General features: G+C 71.5%; 1 protein-coding gene across 1 annotated transcript; it reads right to left on the reverse strand.

Annotated features, from left to right (window-relative positions):
* Window positions 1–1567: 1567 nt before the first annotated feature.
* LOC133749650 (F-BAR domain only protein 1-like) lies at window positions 1568–12922 on the reverse strand. Its single transcript, XM_062178930.1, has 27 exons — window positions 12833–12922; window positions 12380–12455; window positions 10649–10740; window positions 10153–10227; window positions 9239–9380; window positions 9005–9157; window positions 8619–8723; window positions 7952–8050; window positions 7757–7853; window positions 7449–7493; window positions 7145–7223; window positions 6441–6465; window positions 6114–6171; window positions 5698–5876; window positions 5489–5513; window positions 5166–5217; window positions 4681–4772; window positions 4352–4591; window positions 4135–4220; window positions 3984–4053; window positions 3596–3704; window positions 3146–3301; window positions 2868–3000; window positions 2354–2553; window positions 2193–2248; window positions 1868–2032; window positions 1568–1648 (listed from the first exon to the last, which is right to left on the reverse strand). The coding sequence occupies exons 2-27, from the start codon at window positions 12404–12406 to the stop codon at window positions 1626–1628; spliced, it is 2583 nt and encodes an 860-aa protein (XP_062034914.1). The 5' UTR covers window positions 12407–12455; window positions 12833–12922; the 3' UTR covers window positions 1568–1625.
* Window positions 12923–19210: the final 6288 nt, after the last annotated feature.

The raw sequence follows: 19210 nt of genomic DNA on the forward strand, positions 1-19210 counted from the left end.
CACAAGCACGCAGGCGCGGACTTTGACGCAGGTGTACAGGAGCAAACGGGGTGAGGGGCTCTGAGAGCGGGCCCAGCCTCTGCCCCCAGCTTCACCTGGTACCGCCCCTTCCGGCCGGCCCGCTGCTCCCACTGACCGGGAAGGAGCCGCTGGGAGCGTGGGGTGCAGTGGGTGGGCCTGGAGCCCACGGAGGAGGGGTCCCCACGCATGCACACCCCCTAGGAGGCAGCAGGTTTGGAGCTGGACCAGGGGTGGCTGTTTTGCACCCACATTGAAAATGTTGAGGGGCCGGCGCTGTGGCCGAGCGGGTAAATCTGCCGCCTGCAGTGCCCGCATCCCACAGGGGCGCGGGTTCGAGTCCCAGCTGCTCCATTTCCGGTCCAGCTCTCTGCTGTGGCCTGGGAAAGCAGTGGAAGATGGCCCAAGTCCTTGGGACCCTGCACCCAAGGGCGATACCGGGAAGAAGCACCTGGCTTGGCTTTGGCCCGGCCCTGGCCTTTGTGGGCACTGGCCTGGGCCAGTTCACAGGCCCTGCCCTCCCTGGAGGTGACAGAGGCAGGTGACAAGGGCGTGTGTCACCTGCAGCCATTAGGGATTATCATCCCCTGGGCGCCCAGCCTCCCCGTGACCCGAGGGAAGAGAATTTAAAGGCCTGCCAGCTTCCAGCTGCGTATCAGATAGGCTGGGGCCCAGGAGCAGCCTGCGCAGGGCTCTGAGCCAGGTGAGCGCAGGTGCAGGGGCCTACCCCGCCTGCAGGGGGCGCGCGTGCGGCCCTGACCCCAGCCCCAGAGCCTGGAGCTGTATCTCGGCTTCCCAGACAGCCCCGCCCCGCCCCTCCGGCCTCAGCTTGAGGCACTGGGGGTGCCCTGCCCCCACCCCAGCCCCCTGGGCGCAGGTGTGGAAACGCTGGCCCAAACCCCTGCCAACGGCCTCTCCAGCAACCGAATTCTACCAGCCGCGTCTGCCCGGCCTGGTTACTGCAAGCACTCCATGAATGCGCCTGGGTCCACTAACTGCCCCGAATGGAAACCCAACGCGCCAGGCCTCTGCCTGGGGTGCCCGGGTCTCTCTTGCAAACTCCTACGCACAGCTCAAAACCCCACTCCCCACAGCCCTGCTGCACTGCTCGGGAGCCCGAGCTTGTCCAGCCTGGCCCAGCCCAGAGGCTCCGGGGGCGCCCGAGCTCGGCTCCCTCCGGGGAGGGGCTGGGGGCGTTTGTGTCCAGCTCCCTCCCTCCTGGGGGCTGAGGGTGCCCATGCCCGTCTCCCTCCCTCCCGGGGGGCTGGGGCACCCTGCCCCGCTCCCTGCCTCCGGGGTGGGGCCTGCCAGAGCCGAGGCCTCGCCCCCCCCCCCTCCCTGCCCTTCCGCCTTGTCGCTCACCCCGGAGATTTCTCATAGCAAGAACGCTTGTCCTTGGGGATTTTATTAGAAAATAAAGTGTTTATTCAAAGAACAGGACGAGGCCAGGCCGTGTGCAGCGTGGGCAGGAGCGGGCGTGGCCGGGCAGGGGCGGGAGGGGGAGCGGGGGCGGCCCCTGGGCAGGGGTCCTGCGGGTAGGGGGCGGGCGGGGCGGGCGGCGAGCACCAGGACGCAGTGCGGGCGGCGGCAGCCGAGGTCTTGTGGGCTCAGGAACTGACCACGTACATCCCTGCGGGGGCTGCAGTGAGCTGGGAGGCCCAGAGCCGCCTCCTCCCCGCCCCCTCCAGGCTCCCCACCTCGCTTAAGGACCAGCGAACATGTGCACTTCCGGCGGCCAATCCCCGACCTGCTCCCCGACTCCGCCCCTTTGTGGCCCCGCCCCCACCCGGGGCTGGGGGGGGTCCCCCATTGCTGGCTGCAGCTGGAACATGTGCAGTCAGGCCCGCACCTGTGGCGAATCTTCTCTTGATGAGTGACATGCGGTAGCCGCTGCCCACCAGTTCCACGTCCACTCCGGACAACGTGGCCCCCTCGCTGGTGAACTGTGCGGCCACGGGGCTGGGCGTGCTGGGCCCTGACAGCGGCTCCCAGCTGGCGGACAGGCGGCCCGAGCCTGTGGAGGCCTGGGGTCAGCGGTGCCCCAGGGCCTTGGCACCTGCTGACCCTGCTCCCCCAAGCCTCCTCCTTGGGTCTCAGGCCTCCCTGGTGCCCCCAGCACAGTCTGGTTCTCCCCGGAGGTAGACCCTGGCCCTCCCAGCACAGCGGGAACGCACCCCCCGCCTCGGACACGTCTGGAAGCTTCCACACGAGCCGCTTCTCGTCCAGGTTCCTGGCAGGGAGAGGCGCTGGGTCAGAGTTGGTCACGGGCCGCGCCTGAGCGGGGGACCCGGGGGAGGCAGCCTGGGGACCCCGCCCCGGGCTCGTGCGCCCTCACCAGGTGGCGGCCGGCTGCAGGCGGACGCCGGTCACCGGCTCGGCCACCGGCAGCAGGATCTGGACGTTGGTGAGCGGCGTGGGCACGGCTGTGGCGCCCGGCCGGTAGCCGTACTCCACGGAGACCTGCGTGAGTGTCGCCCCGCACTGCCACTGGGCGCTCAGGTGCAGGGGCGAGCACTGGGGCCCGGGCCGGGAGAACTGGGAGGACGAGAGAGAGAAAGAGGAAGAGAGAGAGAGGGAGAGAGGGAGAGAGGGAGAGAGGGAGAGAGGGAGAGAGGGAGAGAGGGAGAGAGGGAGACGTGAGCCGGCGGGGCCTGCGCTGCTCCGCGAGTCCAGCAGGGGGCGGCAGAGCGCCAGCCGCGAAGCGACTCCCATGGTCAAGTTCAAATCCAAGGTGGTGGGGTGGGGGCTCCGCCACCCCTCATTTGTATAACGCAGCCCCTGCTGCCCAGCCACCCCGCCCCCAGCCCTGCACCTGCCCCTCCGCCTACCCGGCCCTGCCCCGCCCGCACCTGGTACCGCAGCAGCACCAGGTTGTGATAAGAGGCCGCGGGGTTCTGCTCCGCCTGGCGCTGCAGGGCCTCCGTCAGCGCCGCCATGTTCAGCCAGAAGTCTTTGGTCTCGGGGTCGCTCTGGGAAGGGTCGCTGCGGTGGGGGGACGGGGGTCGCATCAGGCCCCGCACAGCCCCAGCCTGCCCCGGGCACCACCTCCCACACGGGCACGGCCCCCACACAGCCCCCAGCCCCCTCCGCGCGCCCCCGCACAGCCCCGCACGCCCACGCACTGCACCTGAACAGCAGCTCTGCGTTGGGCTGGAAGTGCTCGATGCAGGCGGCGTGGGTGAGCCGGAAGCTGAGCACAGGCGGGGGCGGGGTCCCGCTGAACACGCGCACGATGCCCGCGGGGAAGGTCATGGTCAGCTCGCCGGTCACTCGCGCCAGGCAGCTGCGGGAAGGCACGCGGGAGTCCTGGGTCCTTCCTCGGTCTGACGCGAGGGGCCCCCAGCCCCTTCCTCCGCCCGCCAAGCACCCCCAGCCCCGTGCCCCCAGCCCTTTACTCTTCGGCTGCCAGGGGGCTCCGCGGACAACATTCCGTTCTCCATTTTCCCCTGCGTGGGTCTGAGGTCCCGCAATCCCCTCCCTTCTACACGTGGACTTAAGGTTGCTCCCGCCCAAGCCCAGACGAGGGTCTGCAAGCCAAGGTCTGGGCACCCCCCCCCCGCCAGCACCGCCTGCGCACCTGGGGCTGGGGCCGCCGAAGCAGGCGTGCACGTACTCGGTGAACGCTGTGGCCACGGGCAGCGCGTCGTGGGAGCCCAGGACCACGGGGCTCGGGCCGCGGGAGACGCCTGGGGGAGTGGGCAGGGTGGGCAGGGGGCGCGGCTGCAGCGGCTCAGGCCCCAGGCTCACAGGCCCGCCCCCAGGGACCCTAGCCTCCGGGCTCCGCCCCCTCCACCTCCCTTAGACACCGTGGCCCCGCCCCTCACACCACTGGCCACCTAGGCCCCGCCCCTCGAGGCCCCGCCCCCGCAGCCCTGTCCCCTCCAATGCACTTGGCCACTGGGCCCTGCCCCTCCCACCCCACCCCACCATGCCATTGGCTGCCTGGGCCCCGCAGCCCCGCCTACCGTGCCCCGGGTGGGAGACTCCAGGCCGCTCAGCTGCAGGGCCCAGCGGGGAGGGGCTCAGGGAGCGAGACTGCGGGTGGGGCGGGAAGGGGGGCGTGAGCAACCCCAGGCCAGCGCCCGAGACCCCTCCCCCCGCCGCGGCCCCCCCTACCAGGTCTCCATTGCTGCGAGCGAGGGGGTGGGGCGCCTTCTTGCGGGACCTCCGAGCGGTGCCCTCGGCAGGTGCGGGTGTCAGGTCTGGGGGGAGCGCAGAGCTGGTGGTCGGCCCCAGCTAGCTCACCCCTGCCCCAGGCCCTTTGCACGGCTACGACCACGTCCCGGCTCGGCCCCCCCATTACTCACTCTAGGAGCCCAGGCGCCCGACTCACCTGCGGACCCAGGCTCGGGCCCCCAGGGCCCTGAGCAAGGGGCGTGGTGCTGGGGCGAGTCCGGGGGCGGCACCCTGCAGGTGGGCGGGCTCTGCGGGGTGCCCGGGCGGGGGACCCAGGACTCCGGGGAGGGCCCCGTAGCCGCGGGGGGCGGGGAGTCCAGGCCCGAGTCCTCCACGTTCTCCGGGGACGAAGAGGAGAAGGGGGAGGGGCTGGATGTGAGGCCCAGGCCGCTGGAGCCTGAGGAGGGGGGCGGAGTCATCTCCAGGCCACGCCCTGGCTGCCTCTTGCTCGGGTGCCCCGCCCACCCCAGGGCCCCGCCCCGTTACCTGTAAAATCTTCATGGTCAAAGGCCGACTCCAGCGGCGGCCCGAACAAGCTCTTGGGCACCTGCTCATCAGCGGGTGGCTTCTCGGCACAGCTGGGAAAGGCCAGGCCGGGTCAGCGCCCGCCCTCAGGGCCCCAGCACACACCACACCCCCTCTCAGCTCTGCCCTCAGGGCCCCAGCACACACCACGCCCCCTCCGAGCCCCGCCCTCAGGGCCCCAGCACACACCACACCCCCTCCGAGCCCTGCCCTCAGGGCCCTAGCACACACCACGCCCCCTCCGAGGCCCGGCCTCGGGGCCCCAGCACACACCACGCCCCCTCCGAGGCCCGGCCTCGGGGCCCCAGCACACACCACACCCCCTCCGAGCCCCGCCCTCAGGGCCCCAGCACACACCACACCCCCTCCAAGCCCCGCCCTCGGGGCCCCAGCACACACCACGCCCCCTCCGAGCCCCGCCCTCAGGGCCCTCCTCTGGAACCCACCTGCTGCTCCGCGGGGCGGACCGCGGCCTCTGGGGCTTTGCGGCAGCGTCGCCTGCGAGGGGTGGGGGCCTCAGTCCTCGCCCCGCCCCCCCCCCCCCCGCCGCGAACCCTCCCCCTCGCGTCCCCGCCTGCGGCTGCAGATCCGGCCCAGGGAGTTGGAACCTGACCCGACCTGTCCCGGTCCCGGCTCTGCTGCAGTTCCTGGCCCCAGAGCCCCTCGCCCACCCCAGCCCCAGCGCTCGCTCGCGGGGGTCCGCGCACCCACCCCGTGTGACAGAGGGAGAAACTGAGGCCCCGCTCCCGCACGCCACCCCACCACTCACGCGCAGGGGGGCGCCTCATGGTGCCCTGGGAAGAGAAGGGGTGGCGTCAGGTGCAGGTGCAGCCCTGGCTGGCCCCGCCCAGGCCTCCCACGCTCCCCTCCCCCGTTCCACTCATCCCAGCCCCCGGCCGCTGCCCATGCCCCCCCCCAGCGCCCCGCGTCCCCAGCCGCCCGGGCCCCCGCCCCCGGGGCCCGCGCCCCCAGCCTCACCGCTGGCCCTGGGGGGAGGATGAGGCCGCCGGCCGTGGCCCGGAGTTGCGCCGCCGCGGCCGCTGGGCTGCAGGGGGGCGCGCGGGCCGCAGCGGGTCGGATGTGCACGCAGAACTTGCGCGGCTCCTCGTCGTCGAAGTCCGAGTCGCTGGATGAGGAGCGGGCCGGCTCGCCCGCGCGTGCGCCAAGGTCAAGGGACCAAGCGTCGGCCCTCGGACCCCACCGCAGTGACCAAGTCTGCTCCCCTCCCCCCCCCCGCTGCCCGGTCAGCAGAACTCCTGTGCGGCCGCAAAACCCACCCCCGGGGCCCCTTCCTCCAGTGCCCTCCCCTGCCCATCGGGATTGGCCGCGTCTACACCGCTCTGCCTTGTCCTTGCCGTGCCACCACTGGCCACCAGGGGGCGCCCAAAGGATATTGCTCTGGGTCAGGTCAGGCCGGACGGTGAAACCCTCTTCGTCCACCTCGGGACAGGTCTGGGGAGGGGCGGGTAGCGATGGGCCAGGCTCCCGCCTTGGGACCCAACGGCTCACCTCACCCCCCAGCACCCCCCATCGGCTCCAAGCCCGGCCCGGCGCCCTCCCTCTGCTGGACACAGCCCCCTGGAGACCCCCAGAGTCCGCTGGGGCCCAGGAGTTCGCCACCGCCCCGCTCCCAGGCCCGCCCCTGGAGCGCAGCTGTGGCTTCTAATTGGCCAGGGACAGGGAAGCCCCGCCCACTCGCCCTGCCCTGCCCCCGCACTCACCCCAGAGTCCGGCTCCAGGGAGTCTCTGTGGGTGGGGACACAGGTTAGTGGCTTGGCCGCCCATGGGCGCTCCTCTCAGCCCCGTCCCCAGACCCTGGGGTCGACCCCGGGAACGCGGGCCCCAGCCTGCCCGGGGAGAGGGGCTTAGCCCGGCAGGGCACTGTTTGCCATCAATGGGGGAGGGGACCAACCCCAGACCCTGGAGCTGGCCTGGAAGGCTCGGCCAGAGAGCCCGGGCATGTGGAGGCTAGCCTCGGGAAATGGAAGAACCCCGGGCCAGCCTCGGCTTCCCTGGTCAGGCAGCGCCTCGCTGAGCCTTAAAAACACAGATGGCAGGGGCCAGGTTTGGGCAGCGGTCACACTGAGGCCGCCTGGGAGAGGGGCTCCCAGTCTAGCCTGGGTAGATCGCTTCCTGGGTTAGCCCGAAATAGTCTCCTGAGATAGCCCAAGTAGGAGACTTCTGGAGTATTTTGGGAAGGCCTGAGCAGGGGGCGGAGCCCCAGGTTAGCCCGGGACAGACCGGGCAGAGGGCAGGGCTCAGGCTAGCCCAGGCCAGGCCAGGCCAGGCAGGGGGCAGGGGGCAGGGGGCAGGGCCCAGGCTAGCCCAGGCCAGGCAGGGGGAGGGGTCCAGGGCCAGCAAGGGGTCCCAGGCTATCGGGCAGGGGGCGGGGTCCCAGGCTAGCCCTGTGGGGGCGCGAGCTCACACGGCCGCGCGCGTCTCCCGCTCCCGCCGGCTGAGTCCCGGAAGGCGGAAGGCCTTGGCTCCGCGCAGGCGCTTCATTGCTGAGGGCAGATGGGGGGGCAGCTGAGTCCCGGAGGGGCCCGGCCCCGCCCTCACAGGCCCCACCCCACTGACCACGCCCACCACGCCCTGTGGTCCAGCCCACTCTGGCCCCGCCCCAGCCCCACCCCTCCCACCCCACCCCCCATCCTGCCCACCCACGCCCTCGCCCCTGCCCCGCCCCAGCCCGTGGTCCAGCCTGGGCGGCCGGGCCCGGACGTACTTGCCTTCCTGCAGGGCGGCCGCGCTGTAGGCCTCAAAGTCCAGCGCCCCTGAGACAGAGCAGGAGCGGGGCGCAGGTGAGCCCCTCCCCCCCCAACTCGGCCATTTAGATAAAGGCAGCGGGCCAAAGCCACGCGGGAGCTCATTCCAAACCCGCTGGGCCCACTCCCGCCCCGGCCCCTGCACCCTGCACCCGGGGTGAAGTCTGGGGCGACCCCGGCCCCCCTACATCTGCCCCAGCGCCGGCCTCCCCCTCCCGCACCCCAGTCCGCCCCAGCGCCGGCCCCGCCCCCGCCCATTTCCCAGCGCTCACCCGGCCGCTCCCGGCCCGTGCCCCGGCTCTCCGCGAACTTGCGCAGCAGCGTCTCCACGCTCACGTTCTCCACGTTCTGCTTGAACTCCTCGTGCACCTGCGGGGCAGGCAGGGCGGGGCTGAGCAAAGGGGGGCCCCAAGCAGCCACGGGGCTCCCCCAGCCCGTCCCCCTCCCCACCCCGCCCCCGCGCCCACCTGCCCGATCTGCACGTGCGTGTCCTCCACCGCGTGTGCGTAGGAGCCCAGCAACGTCTTCATGTGCCGCAGGTGCGTCTCCTCCATGGCTTGGAACCGCTGGGGCGGAGAGAGATGGCGGTAGGGGAAAGGCGGGACCACGGACCCAGTCTGGCCAATCACGGCATCGCAAGCGCTGTCTGTGCAGTAACTGCCTTGGGGGACAGCCAATGAGAGCATGTCCTGGGACTTTGGAGCCAGAGGAGGTGCTGGGGCCCTATGGCTGCAGGGACACTTGGACACCGCCCCCGAGGCACTCGGACACCACCCCTGAGTGCGCACCTGCGGGGCTGAAGTCCCCAGAGAGACATAAACGAAACAAAACCAAAAACCAACAGACTGAGGAGCAGGGGCAGGACCGGAACTTCCGGCCACAGCACCGGGCGCCTGGATCCAGCTGTGCCTGAACCCCTCCCCTGTCATCTCCTCGGCCGGCGGATGCAGCCTGGCCCCGCCCTGGCCGCTGTGGGCATCTGGGGAGAGACCGAGCGGGTGGAGACCTCTCTGTGTGTGTGTCTCTCTCTCCCTCTCCCATTTCTCTGCTTTTCAGAGAAGCCCATCCACGCTGGCCCCGCCCCCCCCCCCGGCTCCCCAAGGGCGCCCTGGGCCGGGTCCAGCCCAGCCTCACCAGTGCCGACTCTGCCATCTTCCGCTCGAAGTCGGCCCGCGCTGTGTTGTACTTCTCCACGGAGCGCCGCAGGCCCTCGGCCGCCTTCTTGGTTTTCGTTTCTGCCTGGGAGGCAGGGGGAGGGGGCAGGGTTGGGAGAGGGACCCAGAGGGGGCTTCCGCACCCCTGACCCTGCCCCAGCCCCACCCAAGCCCCAGAGCCCCAGGTGCTGCCCCACAGATCGCTGGCCACGGGCACAGCCCCGCCGCCTCCCTCCCGCCCCAGCCCCGCCCTCAGGCCCCACCCTGGCTCTGCCCCACCCACCACGTCCCTCCCCAGCCCCGCCCTGGCACCCCTGGCCCCACTCCGGCCGCCTCCCTCCCGCCCCGGCCCCGCCCCGCGCGCACCTTGTCCACCTCCCTCTGGCTGCCGCTCTCCCTGCGCAGGCGCTCCTGGTCCATGCAGCGGCTCAGGTAGTTCTCCCGGGCTTTGGGCAGCAGCTGGCTGACGCCGGCCAGCACCTGCACGGCGTCCAGGGTGCCCAGCGCCTCCTCCTTGCACTGCGGGGGTGGAGCGAGGGCGCATGGGACCCACCCGGTCCCGCCTGACTCCATGCCACCCCGCCCCGGCCCCGCCCCCACCTTCTTGTGCGTGCGCAGCTGCTCCTCGCCGTAGTGCAGCACGTCCTTGGTGAGGTCCTGCAGCTTGCGCGTCAGCTCCAGATGGCACAGGGCCAGCTTGTCGGAGGACACGCGGAACACCTCCCAGAGCGGCCCGAAGGTCCTAGGGGTGGCGGCGCGTCACGACCCGGGGCAGCAGCCACAGCCAACCCCACCCCTCACAGGTGCCCCTGACCCGGCTCAGGAGGGCCACGCCCTGGGGAGGGTCCACCCCACACGGTGCCCCTGACCCCGCCCAGAGAAGGCCACACCCCAGGGAGGGGCCAGCGCCCACTCCAGCTCTGACCCTGCCCCACCCCGCCCCTCTGCCGTCGAATCCGCAGCCGGTGCCCTGATGGGATTGCTAAGTGCTACAATTTCCTGTCCTTGACTGTGGCCTTCTTCCCGTTCCTGACGGAAATCTAAGTCTTAACGCGCCCGTGTGCTTTTGGGGACGCGCGGTGGCCTCGCGTTTCCGGCCGGCAAGTCCACCTTCCCTGACGATGACCACGTGATGGAGCGGTCATCGTTCATCTCGGAGGAGCCCCCGGCGCTCAGAGGAGCAGGTCAATGAGCCTGACCCATGGGCGCTAGCTCCTGTCTGGGCGGTCAGGAGTCGCGCCCGCGCCCATGCCCATGCGTGACGCTCTCAAGCCCAGAGCTCATGTAACCCCGGCGGCCCCAGGGCCCACTCGCCCCCATTGTCTGGCGCAGAGGTCCACTCACCCCCAGGGCCCGGCGTTGAGGTCCGCCTGCCCCCGGGGCCCTGCGCCCACTGAGGTCCACCCGCCCCCAGGGTCCCCTCACCCTCAGGGTCCAGGGCCCACTGAGGTCCACCCGCCCCCAGGGTCCAGCGCGGAGGCCCACCCGCCCCCAGCGCCTGCCCGCCTGCTCACCCCATGGGCGACCCGTTGCTGGCTAGCTTGGAAAGCTTTGCCATGGCCTTCGAGTAGGTCTCCTCGATGGTGGCCCTGGGCGGGAAGACGCGGAAGCTTCTAGCAGCTCTGGGCACAGGCCCCGCCCTCCCCAGCCTCAGTTTCCCCGTCTCGCACTGCTCTGGGAATCCCGGGAGAATTCACCTCCGAGCCCGGCGAGGTGTTTAACAGGGGTTTGGGGGCCACCGAGACCTCTGCCCCGGCCACACTCGGCTTTGGCGTCAGCTTCTCCCCCAAACTTTGGGGGGTCTGTCCCAGCTCCCCCCCCCTGTCTTCCGGGCTGGGGCTCCCAGGACTCCCGGCTCCCAGGGTCTCTAAGCCCCTTCGGCTGAGGGCGCCCTCAGGGCTACACTGGGGAGTTGGGCGGGGGAGAACAGGGAGTTGGGGGCGGGGCCTCGTGAAGTGGGCGGGGCAGGAGGCAGTGGGCGGGGCCTCACGGGAGTGGGCGGGGCCTCACCTCTCGCGGATGAAGTCGGCCAGCTCCTTGGTGGACGCAGGCCCCTGCTTCACGCCCTGGTACAGGACCTCGAAGCCCTGGTTCTTCTCGCCCTGCCGGGGATGAGAGGCCCGCATGTCGCCTAGCAACACTGGTGAGGCCTCAGCCAATCAGCGCAAGGCATGTCCCCGGGGCCGCCGGATTGGCCCGTGGGTCTTAGCTGATCCAATCGGGGAGAAGCCTGGGGTTCTGGCGTCGGGCTGGGGGGACCATCGCAGGGGTCCCGGCTTCCCTGTCTCTCTGTCCACGCAGCTCCATCCGGGTCTCCCCCGCGGGCACTGGGGCCCACGAACCTGGGCTGACCTCCACTGCCTCCCCAGCGCACTGGAAGTGGAGCACCCGGGACTCGAACCGGCGCCCGCGTGGGATGCCTCGGCTGGCGTCTCCGCCAGCTGCTGGGCCTGGGTTTGGTCCTCTGGGTCCCCGCGGGCGGGAGCTGGCACCCAGCCGGACACGGGCAGCGCCGGCCGCCCCACCTGCGGCTCCCCCGGGGGAGGCCGCGCCAGGCACCGCTGCCCAGGCCCGCATCTGGGGCCGACTTGGAGCCAGCACTGGCCTGCTGCCCAGGCGAGCCACCCCTTCCCCCTGGCGCCCGCCTCCCTCGGGCCTGGGGGCGGGGGCGGACGTCTCAGGGACCCCTGGACTCCTGTCGTGGCTTGCGACCACCCAAGCAGAGGGAGCACTGCCCTGGACGGCTCCCACTGCCCCCAGGCTCCCCCGTGCGCTGCCCTGGCCCCCGGGACTAGGCGTCCTTGTCCTTGCTGGGAGCGGCCAGTGGACACACAGCCGGCCACCGCGGGCCCCTTGCCCGGATGCCAACACTGAGGGCAGGGAAGCCCCGGGCCGGCTCTCCCTGCCTCCTGCCGACCCCCACACACCGGACGGCACAGGTAAAACAGACCCACGGGCCTCACGTGGGCGGGGCTGCCGAGCTCCCGAGGCACCTGCGCAGGGGGCTCAGAGGGGCGAACCCTTCGCCCAGGGAACGCCCAGTCGGGTCCCAGGTCAATCGTGGGGGCCTGGGCCAGAGGACGGAGGTCAGCGCCCTGCAGGTGCAGGCAAGGCCGGGGCTGCGGCCCCTTTAAGAGGGTGAGCGCCCGTAACAGGAGCCCCAGCTGGGGGGGGGGGAAGCCCGGCTGGTTGCCAGGGGTGACCAGTTGCCTAGCAACGGGCTTCCTCGCTTCCAGCTCAGAGCCAGGAGCTGGGGAAGGGGCTTCTGCCCAGCGCCACCCCCTCCCCGCGTGCCCGCGCGAGTCCCCGACGCCCGCTCAGCTGGGGGGCGCGCGCTGAAAGGGGCATGCGCTGGCGGGGGGCATGCGCTGGGGGGGCTCGCCAGCATCTCCCAGGACTCGGGGGGCAGTGCCCACTCAGTGTCCTGCCGGGAAAAGCCCCCAACACCCCAGGACCGGGAGGTGGAAACCCCCTGGCTCGGGGGCGGCGGCCGGGGTGGGGGCCTAGTCCTGAGTCAGTGCCTTCTCTCGGGGTCACCTCAGTGGCCTTGGATGTCCCCGCCCCCCCCAGACTTGACCCAAGCTGGTGGAGTCTGGGGCGGGGATCCCAAGCAGTGGACACTTCTCTGTCTCCATTTCTACCTCCCGCACCGCGAAAGCTCTGCTCCATGTCCCCTCTTCTCCATAAAAGTCCCCGCAGCGCTGCCAGGAGCCCCCCCACCAAAGTAAGAGTGCGACTTACCCAAAAATGCTCGCCGAAGTACGACATCGCCACGGCCTCCGCGGAGACCCCACGCGGCCCCCTGCCCCGAGCCTGCCTGGGGAAACACGCATGTCTGAACCCCGCACGGGGTCTGAGCCAGCCCGGGCCGAGCGGGGGGGAATTCCAGCCGTGGAGAGGAGGGAGATGGAGGAGAAAGCAGAACTGAAAACCGCGGCTGGGGGGACCCAGGGTCCCCGGGTGACTCAGCCCTGACCCCTCGGCTCCCGGCTGAGGGGCGCGGAACCGGGCACCGACGCCCCCAGTGCCACGACCAGGGCCGGCAGAGTCCACCTTGTGGGAGGGGGCGTGGGAGCTGGGGTTTGCACACATGCATAGGAGTTTTAGGGTGAGGGTGGCCATGGCCTGGATGAGCCCCCCGCCCAGGAGGAGAAGCTATGAGCCATTTCACAGACGGGAAAGCGGAGCCCTCACCCTGCCAGACGGAAGCTACCTGCCAGTCACAGCCAGGAAGGCGCTGGATTCGCACCCAGGACCAGGGGAGGCCAGACCCACACTGTCAGCTCCACGCCGGGCGGCGCCTGTGGGGACCGGGGGTCAGGGGAGCGAGGGTTGGTCGTGGGGCATTCAGGACCCCCCCCAGCTGACCCCGCCCCCAGGGGGCCCTGTAGCTCTGGTGCTCCATCCCCGCCCACGCTCACCCTCCTTGTCACTGTCCAGCTCCTGGCCTCAGTTTCCCCATCTGGAAAATAAGACGGGGGGGCGCTTGGGGGGTCCAGCGGTGGCGGGGCCCCGGGGGGTCCTGCGGGGACTGGCGGTGAGGGTCCGGCGGGGCAGGGCCCCCGGGGTCCGGGCACGCAGGCTCAGCGCAGGGCGGGTGCTGTCACCCGAGCCCCCGGGTCTCATCCATAATTCAGCCCCGCGGCAGCTGGGAGCCTGGGAGGCGCGATTGCCGGGATGGGGGTGGGGGTGGGGGTGTGGGCAGGGGTCCCCGCAGGGCGGGCGCTGAGCAGGACCAGGGCTAGGCTGCCCCGCCCCCGCCACCAGCCCCGGCCCCGGCTCCAGGTCGGGGCTGGACAGAGACCGCGCTGGCCCTGTGTGGTCAGGGCTTTATCGGACAGAGATGAGGACGAGGGGAGGCTACGCTGGGGAGGGGGTGTGGGGAGTGGGGTTTTGGAGTACGACTAGGAGTTCAGCAGCCCCCACACAGCTCCTGGGGAAACCTGGTCTGGAGCCGGGGGCTCTGACACCCAAGGGGGGGCGGTGAGCTTCGCCCCGGGGCCTCTCTGACCTCAGGAGCCACCCAGATGGTTCTGCTGGGGCCACGCAGCTCCCGCGGGGCCCCCTCCGGGCCCCGCCCCCCACCCCAGCACAGAGCTCAGGGCGCTCTGGACCCGCCCCGGAAGTGACACCTGCGCCTTCTCCCCAGCCAGGGCCCCAGGCCCGGGGTGGGGGGGCCTCTTTCCCGACCCCACCGGGGCGCAGGGGGCGATGCTGGGAAGCCCTGGGCCAGGGCCACACTCACCGGACAGGGCTCGGGCACGCGGAGCCGGGACCCCCCCAGACCCAGCCGTCGGTGTGCGGCCCCCGCGAGGCCTCCGGCTTCCGTCGTGTGGGTCGGCCGTTGGGGGACAGGAAGCCGCCGCGCCGCGCCCCCAGCGCCCAGCACTCCGCCCACGGCACCCCGCACCCCGCGCCCCGCCCCCGACCTTCGCCAGCGCCTTGGGTGCTGGGAGAGCCTGGGACGCCCCTGTGCCCGCGACCCCGCCCCCACGTGCCCGGGTCGCAAGCTGGGGCCCCTGCACCTGCTCTGCCCACGCGCTCAAGTGCGGCTGGGGCCGGGGGTCGAGGGACAGGAACCGAGGCGGCCCTGGACCTGCGGACGCAGCTCCTCCCCCGCCCCGGCCCGGGGGTCTCCCTCCCAGCCCGGGCCCCTCGGGCTTTGCCGGCGCTGAGGTCCCGGCCCGGGGCATCCGGGGTCACGCGGAGGAGTTCCTGCTCCGGGCAGGAAGCCCGCCCGGCCGGCCCAGTGACCCCGTTTAGGGAGCCGGGAGGCTGTAATTAACGCTCAGGCCAGATGAGCCCATTCCACAGAGGCACACACCGAGGCCGGGAGGTCATGGCCGCACACAGGCACAGCTAGGCGCGCCTCTGGGGTGCTGGACTCCCGGCGCAGGGCTCGCCCGAGGGCCAGCGTCTGCACTGACCCCGAGCCCTGGCCCCTCCCACTCAGGACCTGGCCCGGAACCGGTTCTCCCCTCAACCAGCCCCCGCGCGTGGGCGCCGGAATGTGGGTCAGGGCGTGCCCCGGACAGCTCCGACAGGGAGGCCAGGGCGGCTAAGCCCCTGTCCTGGGCCACAGGACTCCCAGCCCCCGCCCCCGCCCCGTCAGCCCACTCTCCAGGCCGACACACTGAGGCCCGAGGCCGGCCAGGCAGCGTCGAGGGTCCCCCAACCCCACGGCCCCAACCACCCCCAGCGTCACTGGTGTTTGGACAGAATGAGATCCCAGCGAGAGACGGGTGGGGGGTGGGCTCCCAGCTGTGCCGCGCACGCCGCAGCCCCCAGTCTCAGCACAGAGGAACCCAAGGCCCAGGGAAGGTGCCCTCCCCTGCCCAAGGTCACGGGCGAGCCAGGCCCCCAGGGCGGCCGGGGCAGGCAGCCCGGGGGGGGGGGTCTGAGGCTGGGGGGACTCCCGGTTCGCACCCCCACCCCGGCCCCCGGACCAGGCCCCCACCCCGGCCAGCACCCCCCACCCCGACCCCAGCCCGCACCCTGGTCCCTGGCCTGCATTCCGGCCCCCCCGCCCCCACCCCAGCAGAACGCCGGTTTCCCGCGTTTATCTCCATCCCCGCCAACCGATGCTCGCAGACCCCCTCCCCGATAACAGGGCTCCCCCACCCCCCAGTCCAGGCTTCTGGCTGGGCCTGGCGGCCGCCTGCCATACACAGGACCCCTCAGGGACCCTTCCCCCGGAATGCCAACCTCGGGGTCCGGCGCCGAGGGCCCCGCCCCAGCCCACCCTGGCAGCGCGGGCCTGGGAGTGCACGGCCTAGAGGCGGGGACCGGGGTCAGGGCGCGTGGGGTGCTCGTCGGGGTCCCTGGGGGTCTGAGGGCCGGAGACCGAACGCGGGACATTGAGAAGCTAGGGGCTCGGCTCGGACACGCAGGGCTACGGCCAGAAGCGAGCGGCGCCCCCATGTTTGCAGCACCCCCAGAAGCCAGGCTTAGAATAAAGGGATGTGGGAGGGGTCTCGCGTCACGGCCGTCCCCCGCCCTGAGCGCTGCGGGTCTCCGCCAGGAGGCGGGGGGCTTGGGAATGGACCCGCGCCGCACCCCCCTGGGGACCCCCCCCCCGTGGCCGGCGCCCCAGGCTGGGACGCCCCCTGCAAAGCCCCGCGCCCGCCGCCCCGCGCCCGCAGCCTCGGCTCCAGGCGCGGTGTGCGCGCGGGCCCGGCCCGGCCTGGGGCGCCGCGGGCCCCCGGGGCCGGCACTCACCTCCGAGCCCGCCCGGCCCCGCGCCCGCCGCCACCTGCGGCTCCGTCGCGGACACCCGAGCCCGCCCTCCCTCCCTGCGCGGCTGCGGCCGCCGTCTGGCTCCGCCCCCTGGGCGTGGCCCGCAGAGACCCCGCCCCGCGATGGCGCCCGGAGCCAGGGGCGGGCTCTGCCGGCCTCGCGCGCGGATTGGCTGAGCTGGAGACTGGCGCCTTTCAATCTCCCCCTGGACACCGACGTGCGCGCGCGCACCCCCCGCCACCCGCAGTTCATTTGCATAATTTAAAGAGACAGCAGCGCTCCTGCCAACCCGAGACCCGGTGGGAGAGTGGTGATGACTGGCAGTTCTCTGACCAAGGCCCACTGGGCGCCCCCTGTCGGCCTTTGCGGGGAGCAGCACGGGCCCCTCCGGGCCAGGAGCTCTGAGCCCCGGAGAAGGTCAGGGAGGCCGAACAATTTTTTTTTAATTATTATTAATTTTTGTTTACTTAAGACAGAGAAAGAGAGAGAGAACGTCCATCCGCTGGGTCGTTCCCCATGTGGTCACAACGGCCAGGGCTGGGCCAGGCCGGAGCCAGGAGCTCTATCCGGGTCTCCCACGCAGGTGCAGGGCCCCAGCGCTCGAGCCGTCACTGCTGCCTCGTGGGGTGCGCAAGCGCAGAGAGCTGGCGTCCAGCACAGAGGCAGGACTCGAACCCAGGCTCCTGATGTGTGATGCGGGTGTCCACGCGGCACCCAGGGAAGCCCCGGACCGCAAACACATCTTCCAGTTCCGTAGTTTTTCCCATGAGTGTCTGGAAGGGTCCTTACCCATACACACCTGTTGTTAACCGGATTCTCCCGGGACTCCAGAGCCACAGCCCTGGGCCCTGTCCTCACCCCTCCACTGCCTCCAGGGAGCCCTCCGTGTGCCGCCCACCACCCCTGCCCTCACCCCTCCGAGACCCCAGGGAGCCCCCTCTGCGCCGCTCACCGCCCCCTGGCAGGCTGGGCCTGGACAGTGACGGAGGCCCAGGCCGAGGCTGCTGGGCGAGGTCTCCCAGGCAGGGCCGGCAGCAGGTGCACCTGTGTCTGGCGCCCCTGGGGCCGAGCTGGGGGGCGGGGCCGGATAAACAGTCCGCGGGCGCCCCCTGGAGGCCGGCCGCCGTCCTTTTCCTGACGAGGTCTTAGGGCACAGGCCAGTCCCCGAGCACCTGCTGTGTGCCGCCGGGCGCCATGGTCCTCGGAGGCCCAGCCGCGAACCCCAGAGAGCAGGCGCGGCTCCCCGGGGCCCACCATGGGAGGGATAGAGACACCACACACACACACACACACACACACGCACACGATAACGCACACACGGTTGGGGGGGGCCGGCGGGGCCGCATCGAGGAAAGGCGTGCGCGAGCGCCACCTGCCGGTGGGCACAGCGATGTGTTCCAGGGGCTGCACCAGCAGGGCTGGGAGCGGTGCTAAGGAGGCGCGGAGGGCTTCCAAGCGCCCCACCTGGATCCCTCCGCCCTCAAGTCTCCCCCCAGGCTCACGCCCTGGCTCCTCAGCCCTTTAAGGGTCAAGTTTCCCGCCGCCGCCCCCGCGCAGCCGCACCGCCCGCCCTCCGCCTCCTCTGGAAGTTTCTATAGCATCGGGCTCCTCTCGGTTCCTCTTGCAGTGCAGACCGCTGCCCCCCGCCGCACCCCCCAGCAGGCTCTTGCCGGCGGCCCTGGCTGCGTCCGCCACGTGGTGGCCAACGGCGGCCCGCGGGCCCGGCAGGTGCTGGGCCAGGGACGGATGGAGGGAGGGCGGAGGTCGCGGCCAAGGTCGGGCGCGCACTGGGCTCCTGCACCTGCTCCAGGGCCCCCAGGTGCATCGCGGCCGCGGAGATATTTTTAGTACAAGCCCCAGCGGAGGGGGCAGAGGCTGGGCCGAGCAGCTGCCAGGAGGGACTTGGTGTGTGTGGGGGGAGACAGAGAGAAAGAGAGAGGGAGGGAGGGAGGGAGAGAGAGACAGAGGAGGGGGGAGAGAGAGAGAGAGAGAGACAGAGAGAGAGAGAGAGAGGGAGAGAGAGAGAGAGAGAGAGAGGTCTCCCATCTGCTAGCTCATTCCCGAAATGGCCCCAACAGCCAGCGCTGGGCTGGGCCACAGCCAGGAGCCAGGAGCTCCACCCGGGTCTCCCATGTGGGTGCAGGGGCCCAGGGACTTGGGCCGCCTTCCACTGCCTCCCCAGGCCACAGCAGAGAGCTGGACCGGAAGCGGACCGAGCGTGCGGCCAGGGGTGACAGGTGCTTCTGGGCCTCCTAGAGCGCAGCCCAGACGCCTGCTCCGCGAGCTGGCGACGCTCCCGTGATGCCAATTAAGACGGCCAAGGGCAGGCACTAGCGCAGCTGTTAGGATGCAGGGCGGCCCCTGAGCACTCGCACCCCGCGTGGGAGACCCGGGTGGGTCCCCCGGCTCCCGGCGCAGCCCTGGGGGCCACAGGCAGCTGCGGAGGACGGGGTGAGGTGAGCGGCCGCCCTCGGCTCCGGGACGGCCGGGGCCTGTGTGGCCAGAGCGAGCGGGAGCGGAGGCGACCCCAGGGCCTCCTCCTAGCACCTGAGTCCCAGGCGGGCAGAAGCGAAGGTGGTGGCGAGGAATGGGCGGCTAGAGCCGGGAGAGGGCGCTGGGACGGAGGGCGGAGCCCACGGGAACCAGACCCGGCCTCGGAGACGTGCGGGCCGGGCTGAAGGCATTCGGACAAGTCTACCGCTGACCGTGTCTCCAATTTTTAATACATTATGTGAGAGGGAGCTGCAACAGCCAGGGCCGGGCCAGGCGGGGCCAGCATGGCCGCCTCCTAGGCCCTCAGCAGGGAGCTGAGCCGGCAGCGGGGGTTGGGGGTGGGGCCCGGACTCCTCCGGACCTGGCCGGGGCTGCCCAGCAGGGCCTTGACCACCGCGCCACACGACCTGGCCCCGCCAGCTCGGATTTTGAGGATGAGGGCATCTGGCGCAGGCGCACCAGGAACGGGGAAGTGAAATCTGCGAGGGCGGGGCCTGGCCGTGGTGGCCACTGGGGGGGACCTGCTCCGGACTGGGCCAGGGGGCGGGGTCCCCGAGGCTTCCGACGGAGGGGCAGAGACCAGACAGATGGGGGGCCCAGGCAAGGGCCCAGCACTGTACCGCAAAGGGCCATACCGCAGCAAACTTCCCAAGATTTACTGGTTTGGGAGGCGGGGAAGCGGGGGGGGGGGGGGCGCGGGTCTTGCATCCCTCAACACTGCAACAGCCAGGGCTGGGCCAGGAGCTCCATCCGGGTCTCCCACGTGGGGGGGCGGGACCTGGCAGGACCCTCCCCACCCCTGCCCTCCCAGGGTTCGCACGTGCAGGGAGCCGGGTGGGACGT

Source organism: Lepus europaeus, chromosome 20, assembly GCF_033115175.1.
Source record: "Lepus europaeus isolate LE1 chromosome 20, mLepTim1.pri, whole genome shotgun sequence".
NCBI lineage: Eukaryota > Metazoa > Chordata > Mammalia > Lagomorpha > Leporidae > Lepus > Lepus europaeus.